This window comes from Astyanax mexicanus, chromosome 20 (assembly GCF_023375975.1).
Source record: "Astyanax mexicanus isolate ESR-SI-001 chromosome 20, AstMex3_surface, whole genome shotgun sequence".
Taxonomy (NCBI): Eukaryota; Metazoa; Chordata; class Actinopteri; order Characiformes; family Acestrorhamphidae; genus Astyanax; species Astyanax mexicanus.
Genome location: NC_064427.1, coordinates 6,245,437 through 6,263,837, shown reverse-complemented (window position 1 = coordinate 6,263,837; position 18,401 = coordinate 6,245,437). Strand labels below are relative to the sequence as shown.

Here is an 18,401-nt window from a genome sequence, read left to right as displayed (position 1 = left end):
TAGGAGGCATAGATCATGTTAAATATTAATATTATTGTGGGGTAGGTAATCAAGCTAAGTCAGGATTAATCCTGATTATTATTGGTTGAATTTGATTTAAAAAAAAGAAGAAAAAATAATCACAGTTTCTTATGTTTCATTAAAAAGGAATGCAAACAAACTATGCAGCCAGTAATCATAGTTTGAGGGCACTTAAATAAACTATCATACAGTATCAGTATCAGCAATAGCAATTGAAACTGTGTTTGGCGCAGGAAGAAAATGTTATCGATGTTGTGGTATTTTTTCCACACCTGAGGTAAACAGTTTTAAAACCACTGCCACTGTAAATCCATGAGGCCTTGAGTCCATGAGTATTCAGGTCTGACTGACTTAAAAATGCTGTTAAACAACTTCAACCACCTTCACCAACAAACCAGACAGAACATTTTTAATAATTAGATATTCATTTGAAAATAAGTAAACTCTAGTACTTTTACAAAAGCCCACAAAGCTACTAATTAAAGATCAGTTTCTGTACACAATGATCATTTATGGCAGAGTTATAAGAGTAATAAAACTGTTAATTTAAGCATAATAATGTTATTTGCACTCTCTTACCTGTACTTATTTCTACATTGTGTTATTTTTATTGCTCTCAACCCAGTATAACAATATTTTGGATAGTTGTGATTAATCAGATTATTTTATTGATTTTGGGTAATTAGTTGTAAATAATCAGATTATTTATTTTAGGCAGTTAGTTTAGATTTATCAGATTATTTTGGCTAGTTACTTGTGATTAATCATATTATTTAGTTAGTCTTGAAGAATCATATTATTTTGGGTAGTTAGTCTTGATTAATCAGATTATTTTGGGTAGTTGTGATTAATCAGATTATTTTGTTCAATTAGTCGTGAATAATCAGATTAATTTGTGAAATTAGTCGTGAATAATCAGATTAATTTGTGTAATTAGTCGTGAATAATCATATTATTTTGTTCAATTAGTCGTGAATAATCAGATTAATTTGTGTAATTAGTTGTGAATAATCAAATTATTTTGGATAGTTAGTTTTGATTAATGTGATTATTTTGGGTAGTTAGAGTAGACTAATCAGATTATTTGGGATATTTTGATGTTTTGATGATTAATCACATTTGCATTGGCAAGTCAGTCATAATTACTTACAGTATTTTGGGTTGTTAGTCAAAACTAATTATATACTTATGGTTAGTTAATCAACATCGATCACATTCTTTTGGATGGTTAGTCACGGCTGATCACATTATTTTAGGCAAAAATTACAATAATAATAATTATTTTCATTATTTTGGCTATTTACAGCATGTAATGCTATTTTGTTTAGTTATTAACAAATAATAACATTTGAGATTAGTCAGTATTAATCATGATTATTATTCTAATAAAATCATCATTACACATAATTACTGTAGTTTAGAGATGCAGTTTTACTGCCTAGTAGCATCTTCCTTTTTTAGTGTACTATTAATCTAGTTTGCATGTTGCTTTAAATACTTTAGCAAAATAAGATAATAGCGAAGAATATGATGATAAAAAATCACCACATACCTGTAAAATCAACTTTAAATAAACCCCTCTAAACTGCACCAATGGTGCTACTATACTACTTTAAACTAAACAAATTTAATTAAGTTTAATAAAGAGTATAGACAGCATTTAAATGAAATATATAATAAAATAATAATAATAATAATTCCTACCTTTGGCTTACTCCTTGGTTTATCTGAGGCATTTGAAGCTCTTCTTTGCAGCATGGTTTTTAAAACCTGTCTGATTTTTTTTTTTTTTTAGATTTTAGAGACGGACTTTCCTGTTCATGACCTGAAACACTGCACCCTCTTTTACAGTAACTCGCAGAACACACTCACACTCACACACTCACTCACACTCTCTGTGGAGGGCAGGGCCACACTTCCTCATCTGCACACAGGATGTGAATAACCCTGAGCTTCACACGCATCTGATCAACCAGGTTATAGTGCTCAGTACATCACTCTCACAACCACAGAGCATCATCATTATTATGTAATCAGACTGGCCAGATCCAGCTTATTTCAGTACACAGGAAAAAACTGTGTATTAGGGGTGTGCCATATCGTGTCGTATGCAATAATATCGGCAACAATATTGTACCCTGAAATATGGTGTCATATCACCCACCCCTAATGATCACATCAGGGTACTACTTTTTTTTTTTTTTAATAAAAGACAAAATTCACACTGTTCTGATTTTCCATTATATATCTACTAGAGAGAGTTTATATCTGTCTAGTATAATTTATTTTACTTTAGTTTCTTTAGTTTTGGATATATGGAGAAATTTGGAGTGCATTATTAGTATCACTATTAGTACAACTATTATTATAACTACTAATTCACTTCACTATCTATCTACTTACCTACCAACCACACCCAACCAACCAACCTACCAACTACCAACCAACCAACCAACCAACCAACCAACCAACCAAGCAACCTACCAACCAACCAAACAAACAACCAACCAACCATACAAACATCCAACCAACCATCAAACATCCAACCAACCTACCAACCAACAACCAACCAACCATCCAAACATCCAACCAACCAACCAACCAACCAACCAACCAACCAACCAACCAACCAACCAACCAACCAACCAACCAACCAACCAACCATCCAACCAACCTACCAACCAACCTACCAACCATGACCTTTTGGATCATTGACCTATGTTACAAATCTGATCTGAAAATTCTTGTATTTTTAATATTTAACAAGTGAGATTAATATCTCACTTATGGGTATGCCATATCATATCTTATGCAATAATTAAATGATATTTGTATTTTGTTGCTGTAGTGTATTCTTGAAAAAAATATTTTAATGTAGTTTTTTTTTCTCATATTTCCAAGAGCATAGATAGAATCTACATAGTACTGGAATGTTTCAAAAAGTGACGTGCACTCCCCATATGACACACCGCATACCTGCACTATTGCTTATTTGCTATACTTAACTATTTAATTTCCTAAACAACTTTAAGAACTGTATGGACTCATTCTCTTTATTAGCTGTAAACCTTAATATCTCTATATTTGCAATAATGTTTATACTGGTACTGTCGCTCCCTCTTTAATCCCCCCATCATTATTGCACTATAGTCTTGTGTCTCTTGTCTCCCATACTGTATGTCTATGTCTTATTCTGTGACCTTGTTGTATTGTACATTTAGTGTCTTTCATTCTTTTATATGTATTATTTTATTTTGCTGTTCTTGCTGAAACTTAGGGAAGGAGAGTAATGTAATTTCAATCCTCTATATGTGCTGTACATATCGTCGCTGTCCTATGAAAAACACTTATCTCCATTTTTATCGATTTTTAGTTTACTACATAATTTGAACAGACAAACTGTCCCTTACACTGTGCCAAAATTTCTTGATGAACGGACCAATAGAAACTCTTCAAAATGACCTGAAATAAACTTTTTTTACATTGACTTCCATTGAAATTGAAGAAGGTTTTTTCCCTCTCCTGTAAAGTTGCTGTTTTGGAGATAAGTGCTTTTCATTGGACAGCGACGATATGCAATATTGACAATAAAACTATTTGACTTGACTTGATTTGATATTGTTATCTCAAAAATACCATAACTTATTGTGATATTATTTTAGGGCCATATCGCCCACCCCTAGTGTGTGTATGTTTGTGTGGGTGTTTCGTTGCATCATTTTAAATGAAAGGCCTTTAAAGCTCTTATACATTCACACTCGTCCCCATCAAGCCCCCCCACCCCTCCCCCTTCAGCTGAATCCCTCTAACTCTGCTCATTACAGTACTTTATTAATGACATTAATTACATTCGTTTATGAGCTGCAGTGGTTCTCCCCTGTGGTTTATCATTAGAGAGTTCATGTGTAATTATATCCAGTATATTTGTACAGGCAGGCAGCAGGGTTAAGGAATGCACCCAGTAATGCCAGTTTAAAGCCTCTAATGGAAAATGGTAGAAGCCAATTACTGTAATGATGAGATGATGCTAAGTGTTTTCTTTGGACTTCAGCCAACATTACACTGGATGAATATTTCCTCAGCCAATTGATCGATTTAGAATGTATGAAATATTTAATTCTGATTAATAATAGTATTTTTAATAATCGCAATAAAAAATTATAGTATTTCACTGATGACTAAAGATTTTTAAGCAGTTAATTGTGATTAATCACATTAGTTTGTGTAGTTAATCACAATACAGCAACAATGATATACAGCTATAGAAATAAATAAGAGATCTCTTAAAAAAAAAAAAAAGTTTCTTTAATTTTACCAAACTGAAAACCTCTGGACTATAATCAAGAGGAAGATCGATGATCACAAGCCATCAAACCAAGCTTGAATTGGTTTTCCTGTTTGATTTTTTTGCACCAGGAGTGGCATAAAGTTATCCAAAAGCAGTGTGTAAAACTTGTGGAGGTGAATATGCCAAGATGCATAAAACTGTGATTAAAAAACAGGGTTATTCCACCAAATATTGATTTCTGAACTCTTAAAACTTTATCGATATGAACTTGTTTTTTTTGCATTATTTGAGGTCTGAAAGCCATTTCTCATTTTCTGCAAATAAATGCCTTAAATGACAATATTTTTATTTGGAATTTGGGAGAAACCTTGTCTGTAGTTTAAAGAATAAATCAACAATGTTTATTTTACTCAAACATAAACCTATAAATAGCAAAATCAGAGAAACTGATTCAGAAACGGACTCACTGTGGGGTCGGTTATTTCCAGGTCAGGTGAGTGGTCCCTCCTCAGGTGGTCCAGGCCGTGGAACATCTCCTCAAACCTGTCCCACTCAGCCCCGCAGGCCAGATGGAAGTCGAAGGAATAAAAGTGCTGATCAGCTGTAGGTCTATGGCAGGTATGATGAGATAATTCCCATGCTGGAGAACAGTCCATACTAGTCCAGTGCTGGAAAGGCCCCGGGCTCCAGGGACCCTCCAACTCCATTATGTCCATTTCTTTTGCTGGCTCGGGCTGCTGATGCTGCTGCTGGAGGAGCTCTTTCCCATGCTTCTTCTCAGGCCTTTTGGACAGTCCTATGCAGGTGATGACCGGGCTACCTTCTTTAGAATGTGTCTGTGTTGAGTGGCCTGGAAAAAAATCATAAGTTTTATCCATTTATAAAGAAAACATAGAACATAGCTAATATATACAGTGCCCTCTATTATGTTAGGGAAATGCTGGGCTAGGCCAATGGGCCAATGGCTGGGCCAATAGGCCAATGGCTGGGCCAATAAAAATCAAACAATTTGTGCAATGTCAATAATAAGAAAGAATGCACAGCCAAGCTCTTTAATCACAAATAGACCGGTAGGCCAAGGAAGTCCTACTGCTGCTGGCTTAACTGCAAGACTCAAACCCTTTAATATAACCCTAAAAAAAAACAGTATAGCCCAATCAAGCTGGTTAAGCTGGTCTATAACAACCATTTATTTAAGCTTTTATTAGACCAGACAATGTCTAATGAAATGTTCTTATTTACAGTAACAGCTTGACAAGCAGCTGAGGCCATCTGAAGATAAACCTGAACCACTGTGTCCAAACTTGCAAACCAGCATGACCAGGCATGACCAAAATAAACTGCAAAATACACCATATTGGTGAGGATGTGGTTAAAGTACGTTTTTATCTGTATGATCAGCCTTTCAACAACCTTGACCATCAAAGACCTGCTTAGAACAAATGGGCTTAAAATGCCATAATTCAATTCAATATTATTACAAATCTCTACATTTTGATTTTAAATAATAATATTACAAGAGTACGTAGACGTTTGTCATATAAAATAACAGTGTTCAACATTTGGCAAAATAGTGGAATGCAAATAAGTTTGGATAATAGCATGTCTAATAACTTATGGCTAAATGTTGCGTACACTCAGCTGCTTTCAACATTCTGCCACTCATTTATACGAGAAAAAAATGTTAAGTTGGCTTCCCAACTTAATAGTTTTACTAATGACTGGAACATCTCACCACTTGAGTCTGGTGTTTTCCTGCTCTCCTCTGAGCAGTCCTTGCTGTTCTTTTTTACCCGGACCAGCTTCTGGATCTTCTTCAGAGTTCCCTCTGTCTCCAGCTCGCTCTCACCCTCGCCACCCTGCAGACCACATCATTAAATCATCATTAGAGTAGAACGTGGGCATGTGTGGAGGAGATGAAGATAGATAGATAGATAGATAGATAGATAGATAGATAGATAGATAGATAGATAGATAGATAGATAGATAGATAGATAGATAGATAGATAGATAGATAGATAGATAGATAGTGTCTGTGTGGGTGTCCTCCAAGACTCTGTTTCCTCCCACAGTCCAAAAACTTGGAGATCAGGTCAATTGGATAATCTAAATTGCCCTGAGAATTGGATATCCTAAAAGCTGCCCTGGTATTTTGGCATTCTGTGCTGGGTCAACTCCTCGGTGCCTGATACAGTCCTCCAGGTGATTGGTGGTTTCCGGTTGAGAGTAAACTGTGTGTGATTGGCTGCTGCTTCTCACTGGTATGTGTTGAGTGTGGGTGGAATGTAATTTTAAGCATCATTGAGTGCCTTCAGGGGCAGAAAGGCACTATATACTGTAAGTGTAATTATAAGTAAATGAGTAAGATATCTGTGTTTAATCTAGGGCAGCCAAATTTAACATGTGTTTTTACATTGCTGCTCTTATAGGTCTAACCAAGTACTAACTCTACCATCCAACTGACTAGTCAGTGATGCCCAACCAACCACTGACCAAAAACCAATTGCTAAACCAAAAGCTTGCCTGGGGTCTTATTATTACTTCTCTGTTGAAATCTACAAAAGGACAAATTAGGCAGACTTATTGATCCTTAATGGCCATTAAGACGCCTTGTTGCAGTAGGCATCAAACGGGAGGCGGGCTTTCCTCTAGCCTCTGGCTGCATGACCGTTCCTGGCGTGTGCTGAAGAGATTTAACAGGCCACACAAAAAGCCATCTGTGCTGCGTTGCTAATAATGAGCATTTGCGCTAAATGGTTGCTCACACACTCTGTGGGCACTGATTCAAACACAAGGGTCCAAGCACTGGCAGCACTGCTCACAGATCCTATTCAGCTCAATGGTCTGGAGACAACACACAGTGTATCAGCGCTGACTGAATTAGAGCTTGTGTAAGTTAGTAGTGAAGTGAAACTCCTCACTGTTTCGTGCCGTTTGCTCTCGCAGATCTCTCTGTTCGGATTCCAGGCCTCGAAATTGACGCCCTGTAAAACAAACACCCAGAGTTTGCAGAACTGAGTCGAGTTACAGTTTAATTTGGTGTAAATTACAAACGTTGAAGTCGGTGGAAAGCAAACGTGCAAATGTGTGGTGTCGAAATGAGGTTTGCTCTCTATGAGTAGAGGTGACTCGCCTGACACTGAAGGATTGCTAACACGGGGAAATTATGCTCAGTAGAATGGGCCGCATTAAGCAGATGGAGATTTTAATCAGGAAAAGATTATACCACACAGTGACACGTTCTCCGATCAGCCCATTCATTTGTTCAATGTTTGATGGAGTGTTACTTATTCCTAACAGTGCGGAAAAAGAAAGAGCCGGAAGAGTGAAAAGAAAAAAAAAGAATGCTAAATGTGAACATGCTGAACATGTGGACTACAGGTCATATCCTTCTTTCTTCCCTTGACCCTTCCCTTGATGCTTTTTGCATCCAATGCACCCGATATATAGTATCTACAAAGATACCTCCATATATGTAGAGATATGTTGGTATTTTGGATTAATCTCTTGAGGTGAGGTACCTGAAGAGGGTGCTCTCTGTCTCTTGTTTCTGGCTTCATCTCCATTTCCTCTTCTTGACCCAAAGACTTTGTGATGTAGGCATCTTCAGCCACACCTGGTAATAAAAAAGCATATCTGTGAGAAGAGCAATCTATAGGGACAGACTTACGCCTATCTGACATCTGTATCTTGTGATGGGAACTGCATTGAATAAGGATGTGATTTCTGTTTCCACAGTCAGTTCTAGCCAGACGACACCATTCGCAATCATTACTCTCCACTGGAACCTAGGTGGGACCCATGCAGACGTGTATAAAGTTCTAGAGACCCAGACCCAAACTTGAGTAAAGTACAAGTGCTCTATAAAAAAAAGGCACTTGAGTTAAAGTTCAAGTGTTCTTTAAGCTCCACACTCCACACAAGTGGAAGAATTAAAGTATTTGTACTTAAATGTTGCAAGTAGTTTAATGTAAAATGTATTACTAAAGTACTGAAAGTAAAAGTACAGTACTGTGTTATTAGTGTAGTTATTACAGAAAGCATTGGAAAGTTCTCAGATTGAAAGACAGAATTATTTTATATAAAATCAGTGGCCCAAATGTGATTTTCCCACCAAAACTTGTGTTTACACACAGAGGCGAATCTAGGATCAGATGTTTAGGTGTGCTGAGACCCACCTTCTTTTAAAAAAAAAAAGGAAATGAAATTGAGGAGAGTTCCCAAAAGAAGTAAGTGTGTCATATCAGAAGAAATATAATCATTTAGATTCAAATCAGGCACACAAACTATTATATACAGAAAATAGCTATATATTACTTACATTTTAATCATCTTTTCATCGGATACGGAGATAAAAGTGTTGAAGGCGCACTTTTATACATATTTTATCAAACATTTATCCCGCAACTGCATTCTGCTAAAAGTGGGAATCTACTCAAAACTCAGTTTGGATTTTTTAGGGAATTTGATCATACTGAGCGATGAAATCCCATCGTTTATTTTCACCTTACTCTTTCACCTGAACCTGAACCTGCGACTGTTCACACATTCACCTTATTAGTGTGAAGATATAAATCTATATTTTACCAAACTTCCAGACCAATTTGAACATGCATTCAAATTGAACAAATGTAATTGTTATCGGATTTCCATCCACCTCCTAATGTGGTTAGTGATTAGCGAAAAACTGGATGTAATTTGATCTGTTTTCTGGCTGTTCAGACTATCCAAAACAATACGGACAGTCTAGATATGCCAAAATCAGATTTAAGCTAATCAGAATTGAAAATTAAGACAGATTAAGTGTGTTTTTTTGTCATTCACACTGTCAACTTGACAACACATCTGTGAATATATATGATGAAAACAATTGAGCCACATTTGGGCCACGTTTACCTGCTGTTAACTACAGAATAACACATTAATTCGTGAGTAAAGCATGGATGCGTCAGTTTTGTTCATGTTGCTGTGAGAATGCCTCAGAGGCACGGCTGAACCGCTGCAGTGTAATGACTGTGTATTCTCATTGTTCAGTGAATCAGCCTTCCCACAAATCCCTCGCACGAGCGGCACGAGCGTTAGAATTGCTTTTGTGTCGTCACTGGACTAATCCAAAGAGACTATGAGGCACATGGATTCTCAATGCATTATCACATCACTCGCTAACCCCCTCCCCTCCTGTAACAATCACATACACACACATACACATACATGCTCACACGTTCACACACACACACACACACATATATATAAATGTCCTGGTAGACCAATTACCTTCACTTTGATGGTTCTTGCTGTGAACTGACTCATCTGTCTTTCTGGAGCACGGCCAGTAAGCATTACTGGACACTGTGTTTTCTGCAGAGAGACCGAAATAGCCGTTATCTTAATAAAATACGTGGACAACAGAATTAATCACTGGCAACAGTGACTACAGCCAAGTGGGGTAGCAGCGGAGCCTCCTGGGAGATGGAGCTTAATTTAGGAGGCCGGTAAAGTACAGTGATGGAGAACCTCGCTGTGGGTCAGTGGGAAATGCAGCTATGTAACTAAAGGTTTGGCCACAGTAAGAGTATTTAATTCACTACAGTATGTTTATGCCCAAATATTTGTGGACACTCTTTCTAATGCATGCACACATTCAGTTTTTTAAGATATGGTACTTCAGTTGCTATAAAAATCATTAAATAAATAACTTAATGTAACCTGTTGCCTTGGTTATAATCATAATAATATACAATGTACAAGTTTTCCCAAGGTAACCTGTGGGGAATGGCTACACACTGACGGTAAGCGTCAGAAACTGTGGGATACTCCCACCATGCAAATAGATGGTGCCAGAAGCCCATGAAAAATGAAAAAAAATCCTCCAATGGCAACCAATTTAACTAAAAGATCCGATTTGAATAGATACTGTGACGCTACAGACGTGAGTCAGACGCTCACGGTAAAAACAAACAAGGCTTTTTTACAGGGCACGTAGAAAAAAAGAGCAGCATAGTCATTTAACAAGCGTGGGTCAAAACCAGAAAGAAAATGAGCCAAAATATCAGAGCCAAAAAACAAAACCATAAGCCAAAATCAGCCTTCAACAAACCAGAGATTCACAAATACAAACATAGCAGAAGGTCTAGGCAAAATGTATTTAAAAGAGCAAACATGGGCCATACACAGAAAACAGAAAATACAGAAAGAAAGGAAACACTTTCACTGAAAAACAGGGAAAATACTTTGCAACATACATGACAAACAGACGGGGATATATATATATATATATATTTAGTACAATAAAGTAAATTGTTAACACCTAAACACAATCTAAAATTCCAGAGATGACGAACATGAGAGTGAGACAGGATTGGTTAAGTCCGGACAAGTGACACTGGCGGATGCATGCTGGGTATTGCAGTTCTGGACCGGGGTTTGTCTATAGAACATTGTCTAAATGTTCCCCTAACTCAAAGTTTGGAAAATTTCAGTTGAACATAAAATCATAAAACTTAATTTATTTAATTTCAATCAAATTGTGGGTCTACAGTGCACATCCACAGCTGCTCTGTTGCCTGTGAAGAAATATGGCCAAAAGATTAGGACTTTTTAGAGGGAGCAGATAAACATGAACCTCTTGGTACCATAACCCTAATGGCTATAGAGAGGGTATAGAGCCCCCCAGCATTGAGCTGTTGTGCAGTGGAAGAACTGTGTTCTCAGGAATGATGGCCAACACTCCAAAAAAACGCAGAAGAGATTTATCAATATAATATCATCATCAATATAAACAAAACGGACGTACCATCGTCAGACGTTGCCACTGATAGCTGTGATCTGTAACAAAACAGAAAAACGAAGAAATGTTTAAGCCAATAAAAGCAAAAACAATATTTTTTAACAATGATCTCATAAATGACACCCACTCAAAAAAACAAGGACACTGGAACAGTGACTTTTATGAAGGTGAAAAATGCCTAAAAAGGCTGCCTAAAAAGATTTTTAAAAATTATATTATATACCACAGCAAGGGCAGCAAGATGTTATAATTTCACGAGTGCTGTGAAAGAGAGGGAGGGACACCTAGAGAGAGTGAACCTGTGTTTGCTTTTAAAATGTTTAAACTTGTAGTTTAAATTGAAGTTTCACATTACATTATATAAAGGTTCTTTATCATCAACGTTAAAACCTATTTGAAGCCCCATTTTGTGTTTTACAAAATACGAGGTGCACTGAGTTTCTGCCTTGTCCTTGCTTTTTTGGGGATCAGGCTGAACAGAGATTTAATCTCAACACTTGTCCTAATTAATCTAATCCTAATCCAGCGCTTTCTCTCTCTCTCTCTCTCTCTCTCTCTCTCTCTCTCCCTCCCTCAGTAAAAGCACAAAGTACATCACCATCACGAGCTAATGTCAATCACACACACAAACACATGCTGAAGGTGTTGCACCTACAGGAGCTGGACGGGGTGGTGCTGCAGGAGATTTTGGCATCTTGGGAAAGAAAGAATTATGTTAGAAGTCTGATAAGCTTTTTTATATGATTGTTAATCTTGACAGTTTTAGTTCAACCCAACTTCTAAAGAGCTCTTACATGCCATAACATTAAATCAGCTGATGATCAGCTAAAGTGAATGTCATTAATTATCTGGTTGCAATGGTACCTCTCAAGAAATGGAATGTTCATATTAGGCAGCAAGTAAACAGTAAGTTCTAGCGGCCCTATTTTAGTGATCTATGGTGCACTGGTTAATTGTAGATTGCGCAGCTTGATTTAGGCAGTGTCAGTGTGTATTTATATGTATCATGAAAGCTTGGAACGCGCAAAAGGCATGTACTAAGAACCAGGTGTGCTCTGACTTTGGCATGTTTGTATCTTAACAGTGCTTAAAGGATACTAACCTGTGCGTTCATGCTGTAAAGGTACGCCAGCAGCTCATTTAAGGGAACAGCGATTCTATTTTATTCTATATTTTGTTTTATTCTTTATTTTTTTGTTTGATGTAAAAGCTGGATATGCATCCATATGTGTGTGCTAAGATAGGATTGGGTGACTGACTGTTGACTGTTGTCATGGTTTTAATCAGCCAGTGGTGCACTTGTATTTCCTGCCACCAAGACAGAAACACTCCAGAAAATTACTTGAACACACCTCACTTCCAGACCACCACATGCCTTTGAGTGTAGATATATTTATAAACTCTGATGCTATTTTTACAGTGCAGGTAAAAGGCGTAAAGAAAATCGACTGTTTACGGGGTGTAAGATAGCAAAGAGCATCTCAACACACCCTGTGCAGGATTTACAATAGGGCCCGAGAAATGTATTAATTAAAGCAAAAAAGGAGCAAGTGTAACAATTTGACTTAAAAAAACTACTTTGATTAATCAAAAATATGACAAAAACAGAATCTGGTTTGTTTAACACTTTTTTGTTTACTAAATGATTATTTGTGTTTTTTCTAAAAACACAATGAAACTGAAACACCTGGTTTTAGACCACAATAATTGATTGTGGTGACGGACAGTTCTGGTGGAAACAGGAGAGTTGAGGTGCACATTGAATTCTGTCGTGATTTGATCAGCTGTGGTTTTATGTTTTTTGGATACGATCCGGGTTAGCACCCGAACATCCCTTTCAGAAAGCTTCCTCTCACAGCGTCCACAGTTAATCCTGTTGGATGTGGTTCGTCCTTTTTGGTGGTATGCTGACATTACCCTGGATACCGTGGCTCTTGACACATCACAAACTTGAGACTTGCTGTCTTGGTCACAGATGCTCCAGCATGCAGACATGCACCAACAATTTGTCCTCTTTTGAACTCTGGTATGTCACCCATAATGTTGTGTGCATTGCAATATTTGAAGTAAAACTGTGCTCTTACCCTGCTAATTGAACCTCCACACCCTGCTCTTACTGGTGCAATGAGCAAGTAATTATTAAAGATTGGCTACCAGGCTGCTCCAATTTATCCATGAAACCACCCACACTAAAATGACAGGAATTTCAGTTTCATTCTCCAACCCCTGTAAATCATTTTAAAAATTGTATAAAAGTAAACTAAGATTGCTTTAGAATGCAATTAGGGGACTGCAGCATGTTCCAATATAAAAAACAACATACATTTAAGATATGGGCTCTTCAAATATACTATAATAACCTCTCTTGACCATCACTTTAGCCACTTATAAAAACATTAAATCACAGTACAAAGAAGCAGATGTGTGTGTTTGGCCTGGGGTCGCTGGAATACATGCGAAAACGTTAAAAACCGTGTTTCCATAAGAGCTTTGAGCAGTGCCCACAGCGCAAACAGACAGCTGCAGAGGGGCTTAGCTCCTGCTGGGGTCGTTAAAAACACGCAGGCTGAAGGGTTTCCCTCCACCACGCTAAAAGCTTCCACTTAAAGAATTAGCTCCCTGAAGCTCAGCTGAACCTGGTATTGCATTCCACAGACTGAACAGTGTCCAGCACTTTCGCTTTGGGTCTCAGAGTGCGGTAACTGTAACAGGGTGGAACAGTGTAACAGATACAGTCACTTACTTTCTCTTTGCTTTCTTTGAGTCGGCCTTGGTGAGCTGCGCTCTGGGTGTTTGTGGACGATTCTGAAAAGAATTGAAGAGAGAAAAGACTTGTTTAAAGTAGTGAAATCAGTAGTATGATGCAATTTATTAGCATTTCTACCTATTTGTGTGCCATAAAATCAGTTGTATACCTTGTACTGGCCAGCTTTAATATGGGATACGTTTTAGAGATGTTTGAATACACAAAATCCTGTTAAATGTTGTATTAACTGATATCACTAGCAAAGAATACATAAGACATAGACTGATGGATATATTGTATTTTTGTTAGATTTGCTATAAAATATAACCATCAATTAACTGTAAAACCAGGTTTGGTAAACTCCAGACCTTTTGATTACTAAAATTAATAAGTACAATTATCTGACATTAAAATGGAATGCTGTCAATTCGAGTGTGATGGAATTCTCAGCTCTGACATCCAACATCTGAGGTTAATGAATTACAGCATTTACTAGGAGGCTCAGACCAAACAGCTCCATAATTGATCTATAAATCAAATGATATGTGAAAGTGATACGCAATCAAATAATGGTAAAAGCTGTTCATTTTCCCAATGAACGTACAGTAGCGCGGCTGCGGCAGGCTACTAGTTTGCATGCTAGATTATTAATCATGCATTATGCAGATGGTAGACACTTATGCTTATTAATGTCCCCTCTGCAATGTCACGATCCTCTTCACGTCCAGAATAAGCGGTGCTGGAACGTGACTCAGCTGTGCGTGAAAGAGTGAGGCGGCACGTGAACACCAGCACTGGAATCATCCGGAAAGTTTCTGGTGGTGATGCTCACCAAGGCTATGCACGGTTCTGATCCGCCCCACTTGCCACTGTCCACTAGACACCTGGGGCTGCAGGGTCTCCTCCTGGGCACTGGACTCAACTCCGGACCAACAGGACTCCTCTGGGGCAACTCATACAGACTGTCTGTAGAGCCGTCCTGCAGCACAAAGCAGAGAAGACTCAGAATACTTGAAGTAAATTTCATTTACTGGCCACTTTATTAGAAACACCTTCCTAGCCTTGTGTTTCTACTCACTGACCACTTTATTTAAAACACCTACCGTTTGCTTTAACATACTGGCCACTTTATTAGAAACACCTACCCAACCTTGTGTTTCTACTTACTGGCCACTTCATTGGAAACACCTATCAAGACTTATGCTTCCTCTCATTGGCCACTTTATTAGAAAGACCTACTGAACCTTGTGCTTTTACTCACCTGGCCACTTTAAAAGAAACACCTACCTAACCTTGTATTTCTACTTGTTGGCCGCTTTATCAGAAACTCCTACCTACCTACTACTTTGTGCTTTCATTCATTGGCCACTTTATTAGAAACACCCTACCCAACCTAGTCCTTCTACTTACTGGCCACTTTATTAGAAACACCTAACCTTTGCTTTAACTCACTGGCCACTTAATTAGAAAATGCCTACCTATCCTTTTACTTAACTTTCTGGCCACTTTATTAGAAACACCCAGCAAGCCTTGTCCTTCTACTTGCTGGACACTTTATTATTAAAAGTATTAGGTGTATTAAAAAAACACCTATTGAACCTTATGCTTTTACTAACTGGCCACTTTATTAGAAACACCTAGCAAGATTTATGCTCCCTCTCATTGGCCATTTTATAAGAAACACCTACCCAACCTTGTATTTCTACTTGCTGGCCACTTTATTAGAAACACCTACCAAACTTTGTAATTCTACTCACTGGCCACTTTATTAGAAACACCTACCCAACCTTGTGTTTTCACCCACTGGCCACTTTATTAGAAACACCTACCAAACTTTGTAATTCTACTCACTGGCCACTTTATTAGAAACACCTACCCAACCTTGTGCTTTCACCCACTGGCCACTTTATTAGAAACACCTACCAAACTTTGTAATTCTACTCACTGGCCACTTTATTAGAAACACCTACCCTTTGCTTCAACTCACTGGCCACTTTATTTGAAACATCTACCCAACCTTGTGCTTCCGCTCACTGGCCACTTTATTAGAAACACCTACCCTACCTTGTGCTTTCACTTACTGTTCACTTTATTTAAAACAGCTACCCAAACTTCTGGCCTCTTTATTAGGAACATCTATTAAACCTTGTGTTTCCACTTACTGGCCACTTTATTAAAAACACCTACCACATAATTCCACGCACTGGCCTCTTTATTTGAAACGGCTACCAAACCTTCTGGCCACTTTATTAGAAACACCTACACAACCTTCTTCCTGCTACTCACACAAACTGTGAATCAACACAAGGTGTAGCATTGAGGCTTGTATTAAACTGGGGTTTTGAAGTAAAGTGAAAGGTACTCGTTTTATAGTAGCTGAAGGTGGTTTAGCTGCAGATGCATCACCTTGCCATCCAGCCCCTCTGTGGGTGATTTGAGTAATAATGAATCTCACGCCTGCACAGAACACACTGAGCTGCTGCTGCTGCTGTCTGACCATGCAGCTGATTACCTGCTAATCCATCAGCAGGACACGCTCCCCTCAGCACTGCCCCTCCATCCCTGATCTGCTGTAAGGAGCACTTGTGCACACTGCTCCTATTAATCTGCAGCTCCTGTTTATTTACCTTTCCCTCCACTTTCAGCTCTTCACACCTCTGTGAGAGTCGTGACTCTCACCTCTTCAGGTGTGAAAGGCTGTGAAGCTCAGTGTGTAGCAGAAAACAAACCCGAGGCCATTTCCATACCTTTAATCTGATCTGAAAAATTTACCCACAAACCCAAATATAGGCACCAGGTTACCAAAAGGACAGGATTTCACCCTGAGAAACCTCGCCTACAAACAGGTAACTCCCTCAGCCAGTTATTACGTATACAGACATGCAGTATATGTTATATATGAAGAGCCATCACAATTGTCCTACAGGCATGACATCATTGAAACAAAGGTATTATATGTATATATCACAAATGCAGTAAACATTATGTGAACAAAAAGCATTGTATTTGTCCTATAGGCACTATTTGTCATATAGAATAATGCAGTCATTACATTTGTCCTGTTTTGAAGAGTTTTACACGAGTTTTTGCATTGTAGATTAATTCTAATGTTTAAACAAACCAGAATATGTTTTATATTATTCAAAGTGGCTCATCTTGCTTAGATGACAGCTTTGCACATCTTGGCTTGATTTTCTCAGTCAGTTAACAGCTGTGCTGAACTCGTCAAGAGTTAATTACTTGAATTTCTTGCTCATCTTAATGTGTTTGAGAGCATCAGTTGTAAAGTTGTAAAGAGGTAGAGTTACATGTATACAGTGAATAGCTCTATTTGAGTAATGTTCTTATGCATATTATGGCAAGAAGTACTCAACTAAGTAAAGAAAAAATATTTTAAGAAATGAAGGTCAGTCAATTTGAAAAAAATAAATAAATCAAGAACTTTTAAAGAATTCTCATGTGCAATTTTACAAAAAAACTGTATTTATTTCAGTTCATTCTGACATGTATTTTTCTGTAAATACTTTAAATAATATCTTGTTATTCACAGTAATATACTGTAAACAAAACAGTTTTTGAATATGAAATTTATGAGTGCCAAAATATTATACTGTAGTTTCTCATACATTGCAACCCTATTATTTGACCTTTCTGGCAAATTCTGGCAACCACAGCCACCAGTATTTTACCATGAACTTTTTTTTTGCACCTTTTTATCATTTAGAGCAACATTACATTGTCATATGAGTGTTATAGTGTCTATAGATACTTCTTGTTATGTAGACTAGAATAATAGAACCGTTACATATGTCATACAGATGCTAGATGCTACATATAGAGCAATGCAGGCTTTATATTTGTCTATTGCTTATTATATTGAGTAATATAGACATTGCATTTGTCCTAAAGGTACTGCCTGTCATCGTATGTAGCAACTCAAGCATTATACTACTATATATTTGTCCTATGGATACTACTTGTCATATAGTGCAGTGTTATCTGTATTTGCCATAATTGTATTAACTGTAATATACAGTTATATTATACTGTATCGGGAAAATGAATCCATCATAATGCATGATAAGTTATATAGCTTTTAACTGATATACAAACAAACAGTCACACAGGCACTACCTGTCATTTAGAGCACCTGTCCTATAGAGCCGTTTTCCCTGAAAGTCAGTCAGTCAGGATCAGCCCTCACAGTAAAGCAGAGCCAAAAACACACTGTCTCTTACCAGAGTGAAGCAGAAGAGGTTCATTCTGGAGTCACCTGTCTCTCCCTGTCTACCTCCAGGCTCTCACAGGGGAGCACGGCGCTGTGTGTGAGTGTGTGTACATGAAAAGGTATGTGCGTTATTGTGTACGTGTGTATGTGTGTGTGTGTGGGATCCCAAACACAGTGAGCATCCAGTGTCCTGGCGGCTGGTTGACTCGTCTGCAGCCCCACAGCTTAATGCCATTCAAAATCCCTCCCTTAATCCAATAGATTCACTGAGCCATTACTAGTCCCCACACAGCAGCACCTCCAACTGCCAATCCACACACAATGCACATAA

The 18,401-nt window shown here is 37.8% G+C and overlaps 1 protein-coding gene across 3 annotated transcripts in view; it reads right to left on the bottom strand.

Moving 5' to 3' along the window:
• The window catches only part of samsn1b (SAM domain, SH3 domain and nuclear localisation signals 1b), a 34,916-nt gene extending 16,719 nt beyond the window's left edge, over nucleotides 1-18,197 (bottom strand). Inside the window, exons 1-10 of one of the 3 annotated variants that reach the window (XM_022680996.2) lie at nucleotides 18,081-18,197; nucleotides 14,675-14,821; nucleotides 13,840-13,901; nucleotides 11,752-11,790; nucleotides 11,103-11,134; nucleotides 9,584-9,667; nucleotides 7,831-7,925; nucleotides 7,231-7,293; nucleotides 6,045-6,168; nucleotides 4,777-5,159 (exon numbers count right to left, since the gene is read on the bottom strand). In XM_022680996.2, the coding sequence (XP_022536717.2) occupies nucleotides 4,777-5,159; nucleotides 6,045-6,168; nucleotides 7,231-7,293; nucleotides 7,831-7,925; nucleotides 9,584-9,667; nucleotides 11,103-11,134; nucleotides 11,752-11,790; nucleotides 13,840-13,901; nucleotides 14,675-14,821; nucleotides 18,081-18,104 (1,053 nt within the window). In that variant the 5' untranslated portion in view covers nucleotides 18,105-18,197. Of the gene's footprint in view, nucleotides 1-1,725; nucleotides 1,993-4,776; nucleotides 5,160-6,044; nucleotides 6,169-7,230; nucleotides 7,294-7,830; nucleotides 7,926-9,583; nucleotides 9,668-11,102; nucleotides 11,135-11,751; nucleotides 11,791-13,839; nucleotides 13,902-14,674; nucleotides 14,822-18,080 lie in introns of those variants that run through there. The other 2 variants (XM_022680997.2, XM_022680998.2) reach the window with 2 other exon arrangements.
• Nucleotides 18,198-18,401: the final 204 nt, after the last annotated feature.